The sequence below is a fragment of the Fukomys damarensis genome, unplaced genomic scaffold (genome assembly GCF_012274545.1).
Source record: "Fukomys damarensis isolate Sample0158 unplaced genomic scaffold, DMR_v1.0_HiC HiC_scaffold_5, whole genome shotgun sequence".
NCBI lineage: Eukaryota > Metazoa > Chordata > Mammalia > Rodentia > Bathyergidae > Fukomys > Fukomys damarensis.
In genome coordinates, this window is record NW_022900917.1 from 63401635 (window position 1) to 63413921 (window position 12287).

At 44.7% G+C, this 12287-nt stretch overlaps 2 protein-coding genes across 11 annotated transcripts in view; one reads left to right on the forward strand and one right to left on the reverse strand.

Annotated features, from left to right (window-relative positions):
* The window catches only part of Bid (BH3 interacting domain death agonist), a 42008-nt gene extending 38862 nt beyond the window's left edge, over positions 1 to 3146 (forward strand). For all 3 annotated transcript variants that reach the window (XM_010630366.1, XM_010630365.1, XM_010630364.1), the window contains exons 5-6: positions 967 to 1179; positions 2690 to 3146. In XM_010630366.1, the coding sequence (XP_010628668.1) occupies positions 967 to 1179; positions 2690 to 2701 (225 nt within the window). In that variant the 3' untranslated portion in view covers positions 2702 to 3146. The remainder of the gene's footprint in view (positions 1 to 966; positions 1180 to 2689) is intronic.
* A 4929-nt stretch (positions 3147 to 8075) lies between these two features.
* The window catches only part of Bcl2l13 (BCL2 like 13), an 82161-nt gene continuing 77949 nt past the window's right edge, over positions 8076 to 12287 (reverse strand). For 7 of the 8 annotated variants that reach the window (XM_010630372.3, XM_010630371.3, XM_010630367.3 and 4 more), the window contains one exon: positions 8076 to 12071. In XM_010630372.3, the coding sequence (XP_010628674.1) occupies positions 11286 to 12071 (786 nt within the window). In that variant the 3' untranslated portion in view covers positions 8076 to 11285. The remainder of the gene's footprint in view (positions 12072 to 12287) is intronic. The other variant, XM_019208368.2, reaches the window with a different exon arrangement.

Below are 12287 nucleotides of genomic sequence, written 5' to 3' on the forward strand. Positions count from 1 at the left end.
TAGATTCCTGTATGTTGTATTGGCATTTTCATTTATTTGTAAAAACTGTCTAATTTCTTCTTTAATTTCCTCTGTAATCCATTGATTGTTTAGGAGAGTGGTGTTCAGTTTCCATGTGCTTGTGAAGTTTCTATAGTTTCTTGTGCTATTGATGTCTAGTTTGATTGCACTATGATCTAATATACAGGGGATGACTTCAATTTTTTTGCATTTATTTAGATCTGTTCTGTGAGCCAGTATGTGGTCTATTTTGGAGAATGATCCATGTGCAGCTGAAAAGAATTTATATTCTGATTTTTGGGGGTGGAATACTCTATAAACATCTATTAAGTCCATGTGTTCCAAAGCTTGGTTCAGTTCTATTATTTCATCCAGCAGAGAACTTTTAAGTCACCCACGTGTGACTGGAAAAGTGACAACCTAGCCTGCCATGCTTCGTGCGTCAGTACACAGATAGCCACACTTGTGCCCCCGGTTTGGTACTGTGGGGAGCCAGAGACCGACCGGTCCATGGCTCAGCATCCTTCTCAGAGAAGCACAGTGGGAGACCCTTCCTGCTGCGGCGATTCTGCATGTGAGTCATTGAGCTTGTAGGTCTTCCAGGTCCTGTGGTCCGGGGTCTGCCTCTCCTGTTTGAGAGGTCACAGGAGCCTTTAGCTAGGTGTGCACCAATAAGAGGGGCCCAAGACATTTGAATAGTTAGCGGATTCTTTAGGTGCCTTAGGGACAGGGCATGACCTAGGAGCCTTTATTCCATTAAATAGCTGGCATGCACTTGGCGAGTGTCCCCTCTGGGGAGTGGGCTCTTCTTTCCTGGCCTCTCAAAACTGAACTGTCCGCGGTGCTCTCCACCCACCCTTTGCTACCGAGTTGGTACTTTCCGCTGCAGTGCTTCTTTGTGCTCATCACTGGGGCCTTTCTCTTGAGAGGAAGGGTTAGTAAACTGCCTATCCGTACCCTGTGCAGGACAGAAGGCACTACCTGGCTGCCGCTGTGGAGAAGGCGATGCAGACCTACGCTACAGACATGGAGCAGGAGAAGGCCAGGCTGATCTTGGCCATGCTGCTGGTCAGAAAGGTGGCTGATCACACACCGTCCTTGCTCCGAGGCATCTTTCACACAACAGTGAACTTTATTAACCAGAACCTGCTCACCTATATGAGGGACTTAATCAGAAATGTAAGTCCTTTCTACTTCATGGGGTCCCTTGGCCTCTGCCTCCTGCCCACACCATCCCTCTGTGGTATAGAAACCCGGCAGGGCTCTCTGCTGTGGCCCCTCTCAGCCCTCCGCCTGGACCATCAGACAACAAGGAAGGCTGCTACGAAGACAGCCTCGAGGTACAGTCATGACAACATGGCAAAGTGGCTGCAGGCACTTGGGCTGAGCTTCCCAGGGCCGTTCTCAAAAGGCTCACCTTGAAGGGTAGGGGAAAGGAAAGGGAAAAAATTTTGAGAAAAGGAAAAAATGTAAACAAACTCTTTGTAACTAGGGAAGGGTGAAGGGGGTGAAGGGAGGGCAGGGGAATGGGGTAAAAATAAGAACCAAGACCTGTCATGTACAGGTACCAGATCCCAGTAAGGAATGTAACTGTACTGTGTACCTATAAAGTACCAATAAACTCAATGAAAAAAAAAAGATTAACCATCACACACACAAAAAGGCTCACCTTATCACAAACTTAAGTATAATTTAAATTTTTTACTGCCAGATGTGGTGATGTGCACCTGTAATCCTAATACTTTAGGAGGATGAGGCAGGAGGAGCCCAAGTTTGAGCCTCACCTGGCCAATTCAGTGACTCAGTGTGACCCTGTCTTAAAAAATAAGAAACATAAAAAGGGCCAGAGATGTAGTTCAGTTGTAAAGTACTTTGGGATCCAATCCCTAGTACTGGGGAAGAAAAATCCTTAACAAGGATCATGAGGACAAACCAAAGCAATAATCAAAAAAGCAGGAAGCCTATCTGAGATCTCCCATAATCAGAGTGCAATCTGCCCTTTGTGTACTGAGTCTGTCTTCATGACGCTGCCCAAGAAGAGCTGGACACCATCAAGTCCTAGTTTGCCTCAGTGTCATGGGCCCAAAAGGAAGGTGAGTGTATGTACCTTATCTGCCAATTTTACAGTATCGGTGAATGAGATTTTTATAAGTCAGAAACGCTACTCAGGCATCCATACTTTTCAAGAAAATAGGATCTGTCCCTTTTAATAGTTACCGATCAGCATTCCCTCTGTGCTGTCCTTTAGTTATACCGGCATCCACAAATAGGAAGGTGAATATAAATCCTAAATTGGGGGTTAATCCAAGCTGAACTGTGGGAAGGAGGTCAGCCTGAGAAAATTCCTGGACAGCTTTTACCAACCACCATTTCCAAGAGAAGTAAGGGGACAGAATGTCCCAGCACTCTGTACTCACAGCTCACCAAACACAGACGGGCTCAGAGGGTCTGGATCCCGCTGACCTCTGCAAGGCCCTTGGACAGCGTCGGTGAATGAGTCCTCACAGCTGGAAGCCCATTTTCACAGGTGCCTCACTTGGCAAAAGGGAGGGCACAGGCTCCTGACAGGGTGTGTTCTGTACTAGTCCCAGCTACACGGCTGTGGCCCATAACTCTGGTGTTGGTAAGCATGGAATCCAGTTTGTGAATTCAGCTGGGTCATTCTTTCTGATTTTCTTCTCTTGCTTAGGAGATGGATTGAACAGAGGGCTCTGCAGAAGCACAACTGGCAAAACTTGACATGGTGACAGCAAGATGGTACCGTGGCCGTGAAAACATGCCTTAGAGAAGACAGGCACTGACAGTCACCTATTCTCCCTGTTCTTGGGGTACTGTAAGCTGATTACTTACTGAGAAGCATCTACATTGATATACTTGAATAAAATGCAATCCTGGTGATATTTAACAGGTTTCACGTTACCCCCGCATCTTCACCTTGTGCCTTTATCTTATGTCAGCTGTACAGGTTCCCACTTGAAAATTAAATTAAAAAGCGGACTGTAATGCAGAAGAAAAGAAACACACTTTTTTGTTGTTGTTGTTAAAAAAAGTTGCTATTTATTAAAGTACAACCTTGGGGCATGGTCTTAACAGCAGTCTTGGAGGAAAAATGCACAGCCCTTACAAGGGAGGAAATTCCCCCAAAACAATCTAAATACCAAGGAAACAAGTCTTCCTGTGTAAAACCAGATGCCAGAGTTCCTAAGGTGCTGTTTTTAAACTATGGGAAACTCAATATACAGGTGTGCGGCTTTTTCAGCTTGGTCCTTTTGTGTCAAGGACCATCGGCATTTAAAAGTTGTGACTGGTGATGTAAAGGCCCATGTCAGTCTTTCCATAATCAGGTACTTAAATATGCTTTTTCTCTAATAAATGAAAGCTTTAATAAAAAAAGAAACTAAGCTGATGGTGTGCTGGCAGTTTCTCTTCCTGGTATATTAACAGCCTTATATCTGCAGTTTTCCATCAGGCCCCTCCATGCCTGGAAGCTGCATCTGAAGAGAACAGGCTCCAAGGATGAAGGTGCTGTTAAACTTCTAATGCAGCAGCTAACGTGGTTCCCTTTCCTAGAGACAGTCAAACCCCAAGGATGGACCCAGCTCGCTTAGGAAAGGTCAGCATAACCAAAGGCAAAGCTTTGGTTCAGAAACGGCAGCACTGGCCTGTGCTCCCATCTGGAAGCCACTCCTAGGACTGGTTTGGAAGTATGGTGATGACAGGTGCTGGGTCACGTCACATGAGCTCCTTTAACTGTACAGCTCGTTACTGTGAATAGGATGCGTTAGGGGAACTTTACAAACAAGAGTAATGAAGTACTAATAAATAATTTCTTGTTACTCACCACGTTCCTGTTCCTCCAGAGATTCATCAGAAAATAACTCTACCTTGGTCAGCATTAAATTCCCACCACACTAGGTCTGATGCAGACAAAGAGTTACAGTCGCTAAAAGCAAACATGCTGCCTGCAGTGTGAAGCCCACCGTTTGGAAATAAATCTTCCAGTGGTGGCATTATTTTGAATGTTTTGGAGTGGACGTTTAAGAATTAGTATCACAGTGGAAACAAGCTGAATCATACATATACATAGCGTATGTACAGATTCATACACGTATCAGTCATTGCAATCAGATTCTCACTAGGGGAGATACTTTCTCCCAAAGGGAACAATTTTAAAACAACAGCAAAAAATTAGTAAGTCAAATCTAACTTGATGGAAATGAGATTTCAAATAGCAAACAATCCCAGAGTACTTCTTATAATACTTTGAATCATTCACAGCAACTTGACTTTCTGCTGTTTGACTTCAATGAATACAGTAGGTGGCTATTTTATAGCTTTAAGAGGTCTTGGTGTGAATTTTTCTAGCCCAGCTTTGATATACTTTCTTGGTTATAAAGCAAGCTCATCACCCTTCCTCCCATGCTATTATAAAGATTCCACTGTGTCAGAAACAAATGTTCAAGTCTTGAGTGTATCTCAGTCATGCCTGGGAGTACCCAGGAAGGTGAGGGACTCTGCTGTGCTGTAACCGTCCTTGTGTGGATATAACTGAGGTAACTTTAATTCAGAGAGGATTTCTCATTGTTATTAAGATAGCTAAATTGTTTTAAGTGATTGATAGAAATTCTTAAAAATGATAGAAATTCTTTGTTAAAAACTTTCTCCCCTGAAAGATACACTTGAGGTATCTAAGCCTGTAGGATATTTGGAGAATTCAGGTCAAATCCTTCCTGACCTTACCTGTCAGGAACCAGCATGAACTACTGCGATGTTCAGGGCTCCCCTGAAGGATCTCAGCACCTGAGGCTGATTTTACTTTCCAGCAAATTCATGTCCAGGTGTGATGACTGGGAACTAGCTTATGGAGTATCACTCAAATGTTAACCATGTTTCAGAACCTGGAAAGTATGTATGTACAAGGTGTGGCTGAAATACACGTTGAATATTTAAATTTTTTAAATTATTGTGCGAAAATACACATTGCCATTAATTCCCCTCAAGATACTCCCCCTCACCTCAAACACCATTTTGGCCACGTTCTGAAGCAGTAATAGAAGTCCTCTTTCATGAGTGCCTTTAAAAAAAATGTGATAAAAAATAAGGCAAAAAGAATTAAGAGGGCCCAGGATTTAGCTCAGTGGTTCTGCTGCCTGCCTCGCAAGCTCAAGGTCCCGAGTTCGATCCCCAGTACCAAAAAAAAAAGAAAAGAATTAAGATGTGTTATGTACATGTACTAACTCTCCATGATGATGAATGTAATCACTATGTACTGCAAACATGTACTCATAAAAATGAAAAATATTCAATTAAAAATATGGTGGAGAGCTGGGGATTTAGCTCAGTGGTTCTGCTGCCTGCTTCGCAAGCACAAGGTTCCAAGTTTGATACTCAGTACCACAAAAAATAAATAAAAATAAATAAATAAATAATAATAATAATAATATGGTGGAGACTGCTGCTAAGTGCCATCCAGTGGAAATGCTGGCTTGTCAAACCAGTGGTGTCATTTATCTTATGCCCCACATCTGGCACCATGTAACTCCTGACTTTTCCTCAAGGTCAAAATGACCGTGAAAGATAAATATTTTGAATCAGTTCAAAATACTGAGGCACTCTAGGTGTGGTGGTGCTTTCCTATAATCCCAGCACTCAGGAGGCTGAGGCAGGAGGCCAGGTTGGACTACAGTGAGTTCAAGACTGGCCTGAACTACACAACAAGACCGTATGTCAAAAACACACACACAGAATGATATTAAACAGCCATGACATCACAGTTACGACATGAAAGAGGTAAGAAAAAATAAGTGGTTAAGACCAATGGGGACGTGCATTTGAAGTGAGGGGAATATTGTGAGGGGTTTATGATGTTTCTTTTACTGTAATTAATTTTTTAAACACTCATTGTATTTGATCACATCTTGTATTCACAAAGACTGCAAGACTAACTGTCTCAAATAATCTTACCTGAGGTACAGAACTGCCACATTAATAAAGGTTAGTTGTCAACTGGCAAATCTCATTTTATTGCCACTTCCAATGTATTTTCCCCAACAAATTCCTCCTCACAGAAGGGCCAGTTCATAGACTTGAAGTTTATTTCTTTCTCCGATGAAAAGTAGATTGGCCAAAAACAGACAACAGGAAGAAGTAGACAGAATAATTCACAGTAATAATTGAGTGAGTCAGAGCTTCGGCAAGCAGACAAATGAACTTCACAGAGAACAAGGAAACACTTGCTGCTTAAGTCAAATGTTTATGTTAATTACCAAAATTAACATGTAATTCCAGCATCTTGGGAGAGATAAGACCATTAGAACCAACTTAATTAAGAAATGGGTTAGGTAGAAAGAGGCACTTTTACTCTGAAGGAAGAGAGAAATGAAGACTACAATAGGAAAATACAGGTCTAGGAAAAAAATAAATCCCATCTTTCTTTTTGGTGCTAGCCAACAGTGCTGTGTACACAATGAACTTCAGGAAAGGACCTAATCCAGGCTCTTCACAGCGAAGATGGCCTTCAGCTTCCTTTCTTGGAGGAGGCACCAAGCCAGTAACCTGTTTACATTCAGTGACCAGTTTCTTTGGCTCATGCAAAGAGCAGCCCCAGAAGCAAGCATCATCATAACGACCCTACAGAGAGGTGAGAAGAGTAAGAATCACCTGAGCCAACCGAGACTTCTAACCCTGAGAACAATTCCTGCCTGAGCTACACTGAGCACTGTCTGGTGAGGGCTCTTAGGGTGTAAATAGAAACATGGGAAAGACCCTGAGGGTTTGGATGCAAGGGAACATGGCAAGCCAGGCTGAGGTTAGCCAGCCCTGCATGAAGCAGGGAAAGAAGGGCTGTATTAGTGTCTTAGTATCATGAGTTTCCAACTGAGTTGCTCTCCTCACACGAGGCAACTACAGGATAGGTTTGTCTGTTGTGGAGTTGACGCGACTGCTACTGGAGGCTGAGGAAGGGTTTTCACTGGAGTCATCTGTCAGCTGAGCACAATGTTCCCAGCCAGCCCTGAATCGGTGACCTGAGTGGCAAGAGGACGCACGAAGACTACAGATGCTCCGCACCTCACCCACATCCCCACCCCGGGGCTGACAGCTTCTTCCAGGGAGAAGCAATGGGGACAAGAACTGGAATAGAAAATGTGTCACCACTTCCACCTGTCCCACTCGGCATCTGATTCCTATGGGTCAGGTCACACAACCTGTTCACAAGCAAAACCAGCACACTAACCGAGAACCAGTGAAGAATCACCGGCAGTGACTGTATCTCATTTGGCATTGAGGGAAGACATCCATTCAGTGCCATCAGAAGCCCTGGCCACCACCTTATTTTTCCATAGTGGCACACACCCAGTCTTGGCCCCTGCCCCAGCCCACCACACTGCCAACTTTGCACAGTCACAGCATAAGAAACTGGAAAAAGCACAGGAGCCAGGTGTGGTGTTGCACATCTATCATCCCAGTCCCTGGGAGGCTGAGGCAGGATTGCTGTAAAGTCATAGTCTGTGTCTCCCCCGACCCCATACCAGGTACTAAACTCAGGCCTTGCACTTACCAGGCAGGCTCAGCACCACCAAGCTGCATCCCCAGCCCCTGCAGTGAACTTTGAAGTCAGCCTGGGCTACATAATGACTCTGTCAGTTGGTGTTATGGGAAGCAAAGGAAAAGGAATAGCTCCCAGAACCACAAAGGTGCAGGTGTACTAAGGCCACGAGAGCACTGCAATGACCACTGGCATGTTGTAAATGCTCAGCATCTGCAAAAATTAGTTTCCCACAGTTTTTTCTACGAAGAGGACATTGATATGGAAAACAAGCACCTCCTAAATACACTAATCTCACAGTGGGGAGGTGATCTTTATTTAACAGCAGGTCTGGGTTCTGGTACAGTGCACGAACAGTTGAACCTATCAGGGACAAGTATGGACGCTCTTGCTAAATAATATGATTGTTAACACCTCAAGTTCTGTGAAAGAGAATCTGTGATAAGAAATTAAGAGGGGGCTGGGGATTTAGCTCAGTGGTTCCGCTGCCTGCCTTGCAAGTGCAAGGACCCGAGTCCCACCCCCGGTACCAAAAAAAGAAAAAAAAGAAATTAAGAGAAAGGAAAAAATTCTTACCTACAAAATCTTTTATTTCTATGAAATGGCTCTTAATCCAAAAGTCAAATGTCCACGTCTCACACACACACAACCTTTAGAGAAAAAGCCAAGGAGCTGGCATTGCTTCTGTATCATCAGATAAAACTGGCACAAAGCCTGATTGTGGTTCAAAACACATCTCTGAGTTCGCTGAGTCCCCCCAAACTGCATTTGCTATGAGATGGACAGGCACACCAGCAAGCGGAAGAATCAGGGGTGCCCTGGGGTGGGGGACACACAAATCAGGTCTACTGTCGTGTTCCCTGACCAAGAATATTCCCTAGAGAGCAGTAGAGATCCTGAGTGTCCTCCTAAGGCACAGGTCTGTGGGCTCTGAATCACCACAGTAGTACAGAGGGTAAGCTGACATTCTTTAACCCTTGTATTTTTCTTAGGAAACCTTCACTAGCTTTATGCCAAGTGATAAGAAATCAAGACATTCAATGGAGCAGTTAAGAAGAGTTCTACAGAGGGCCAAGGGTGTAGCTTAGTGGCAGAGCATGTGCTTAAAATGGACAAGGCCCTAGAAGACCCCAGCTGCCAAAAAAAAAAATCTACAGAACTAGTAAAACTTTCCCTGTACGTTCACAAAGAATGCAGAATGACAAATGGGGTGATATTCTTAATTCTGATAGATTGTTAGATATTATGTAAGTCAGGGAATGAGAAGGAAGAGCCTCCTGTCAGCCCCTAAAAGGGAGGAGAGGGACCTGAGAAGTAATTTTAAAATATGTATTAGCGAAACCCAGGAGCTGTCCTCACTGTGGTCCCTCAGCCAGGGGAGAAAAGAAGAAAGCGAAGAAAGAACAGTTTCTGAAATCCTATCACTTGGGAAAGTCAGTGGAAGAGAGTATTTACCATCACCCCCAAATACACTTAGCCAAAATACTTTAATGTTCAAAACAGGTGGGAAAATAAAAAAACAGCAAGTGCCAACTCAACACATGCCTTCCTTATTCTTGCCTTGGTAGAAAATATAGACCAAAAATATCCTAAGCCACATATTTATTGCCTCTTAGCAGCTCACAAAACCACCAAACTTCTGTTACTACTTAAATGTATTCAGTCAATAGTTGTGAGGACCCAGAGTTAACACTGGAAGGAAAATACTTTGTTATGAAAAGATTTTTGAAAAAAATCAAGGGAATTTACCAGTCTCTCTGCTCTTATTCTATGCAAACACAAATATAACAATTAGAGTACACACTAATCCTGCACAACTAGCAGAGTCCAAGGAGAAAACATTACTTCCCTCACCTCTAGCCACATTACATCAAGATACACCCAACCCTTACACAGTGGTACTTCAGTTCACGAACTTCATTTTGTCTTCAATTTTGGAGAAGATGGCCACCTTTGTGATGGCTGTGGATGTGTGTGTCACCCGACGCAGAGTTTGCAAACAAAAACAAAATTTTGTCAAATGCTTGTTGGCAAACTAAACTGTTTGCAAAAAGAGTTTGTGGACTGCGTCCCACTGTATCTATCTCTCCCTAACTGGACACTGAGATTCAGAAGAGACAAGGTGGATAACAGGTCTGTAAAACACAAGTATACACCTGGGTCTCCTCTTAACCGGCTTTTAAAAGTATTGCTTTAGGGAGATTTTATTTTAAAAAATTAATTTCAAAAAGAAAACATTCAAAACGTCAGGTCTTAGTGATCAGGGTAGATAAAATAGTTTTATTATAAATTTCAGGACCTAAAAAGTAATTTGTTACATCGACTTAAGATAAATTTGAGATGACCTCTTATCAAGCTTGTGGGCCCTGCAGTCACTGTGCCCCTCAGGCGTGAAAGGACACAGTTCCACTCTCCTGAGGGATGGGATCAGCCATGCTGCTCCTCAACTACACAGTGGCCTGGGTCCCCTCCAGCTTCTTGCCCTGGCATCAGGCTCGTGAAGCGTTCAGGTAAAGAGGCCTCCGTACGGTGAAGGCCAAACTAGAACCTCACAGTAGCCTCAGACTTGAAGTTTAAGCTTTTTATTTTCACTTTAAATTTCAGTGATATTTGGGACTGATAAAATGCTTATTTTATTTCACTGATAGCACAGTTAATATGTCCCAATTTGCTCTGTAAGTCTGAGGATGACAATCCTCGCTTACCACATAGTAAGAGACCCACAGAGCTAGATTAGATGGCCAGTCCTGGGACAGGCCAGGTACTGGAAGAAATGTCCTGACCCAGGGCCAGACAGCAGCACACGACCCCCGACATGCCGGCAAGTCAGTTACTACAGGGAAGTGGGGGTGACAATGACAAAAGGGCTTGAAGAGGCCCCGCAGGTCAGTCAGGTCACCCCCTGCCTCTAAAGACAGACATCTCTGCAGCCAGTAACTTACAGGTTAGGGAACCCTGGCCTGATTTTTTGTTATCATTTGTGTATTTAATTCTTTCAAGATTCATAAAGGCAGCATCTCTGCAAAGTGGAGCTGTTAGGAAGCCTCAGGGACTCCTGGAGGCCTGGGGCGGGTGAGCTCTCTCCCACGGATCAGAGCCAGACGTAGGGAGAAGAGCAGTACAATACCTGAGGGGTGGTACGACAAAGGGACAGCGCCCTTACACTACAGGATGGTGGGGGAAGAGGAGGCAAAAGAGGAGCAGCTGTGGAACACAGGCCATTCATCAGGACAGAACAAACTCCACAGCTAAGTCTGGGACTTTCTAGCCCAGGTTTCCGGAGAGTAACCCTTTCCCTCTGAAGCACTGGGCCTTCAAAGGGGTGATTTTGCCCACAGGGGACATTTGGCAATGTCTGAGACATTTTTGGTTTCCTCACTGGGTTGGGGTGGGCAGAGGCCAGGGATGCTGCTAGCATCCTCCAGTAAACAGGATGGCCTCTCTAACGGGATCATCGAAACGCCAAGAAACCCTGTTCTACAGAAGTACTTTACTCATGATTCTGAGTAAAGCTCTAGCATGAGCCAAGGACCTTGGAACTGATGATGAGATCATAGTGAATGCATTCTATCTACCACCAGCCCCAGTGTGTGGATCAGGTCACTGCTTGTTGGGTAGATATTCCCATTTCTCTCGGCGTGTTTCATAAATATCCAATCAGATGCTGGCAGCTCAAATTCCAGCTAATACAACTACAATCTTAGACCTTTTTCATCTTCCTTCTCTTCTGAACAAGCCACTATTTTCTTCTCAGAGCCAGGGCGACTCCAACTGCCACTGCCAGGAGGGCCACAGCTGCAGCCCCTCCAAAGAGCAGTATAGACTTGCCCTCAGGCACAGGGAGGGCCTTCACCTCCTGGGCAGGGGGGGACTCCCCGCGGAGCCTCTCCTTCCTCACAGGGGCCTCCTTTTTGCTTAGTGGTGCAGGGGGCACCCCCTCATCCACGTCATGAGGCTCCATGGTGGCTGCTCTCACCTCTTCTTCACTGAGTTCTACAAACAGAGATGGAGCAGGGCTGACTTCCTCAATCAAGATCACTTCCGGGTCAGGTTCCCTTGTCTGCAGCAAAGAAGTGGCAGTGATGTGTGAAATCAAGGGAGCAGGGGCTCCACGCAATACCTCTTGTGGCTCCCTGGCTGGCAGGGCAGCAGCCCCAGCCACCTCCTCCGCACCCTCAGGGATCTCTTCTTTCTCCACATGCACAATATCAGAGTTGGAAGAGTTGTTCTCACTCTTCTCTCCAGCTCCATTGCTATCCAAGCTTTTGACTTCTTCAGGATCCATTGCAATCTGCTGCCAGGACTCAGGACCTAGGGACACTGGGAGGCTTTCTGTATGCCAGCTCTGGCTTGCTGACATTGAGACAGGCAGGCTCTCTGACTGCCAAGAGGTCGTTACAGTTGGAGACTCTGGGGGGCTGACCTGTCCAGAGTTGTCACTGGGCAGGATGTAAATGTCATTGCTGTCTTCTGCAGTGATGCCAGGATACTCCTCCTCCTCAGACTCAAGACTGAAGACAGTGCCCTAAAAGAGGAGGAGAAGAGTCACACACAGATTGGTCAGTAATGCAACAGTTGTCACAAGGGAGTCAGTAGGGCAAGGAAGGTTTGGCGGGGTGAGAAAAGGATTAAAGTATATCATGTGCAGGTAACAAATGTGCTAAAATGGAACTCCTTAATTGGTATAACCAATGCACACTAAAAAAAAAAAAAAAAAAAAAAAAAAAAAAAAAAAAAAAAA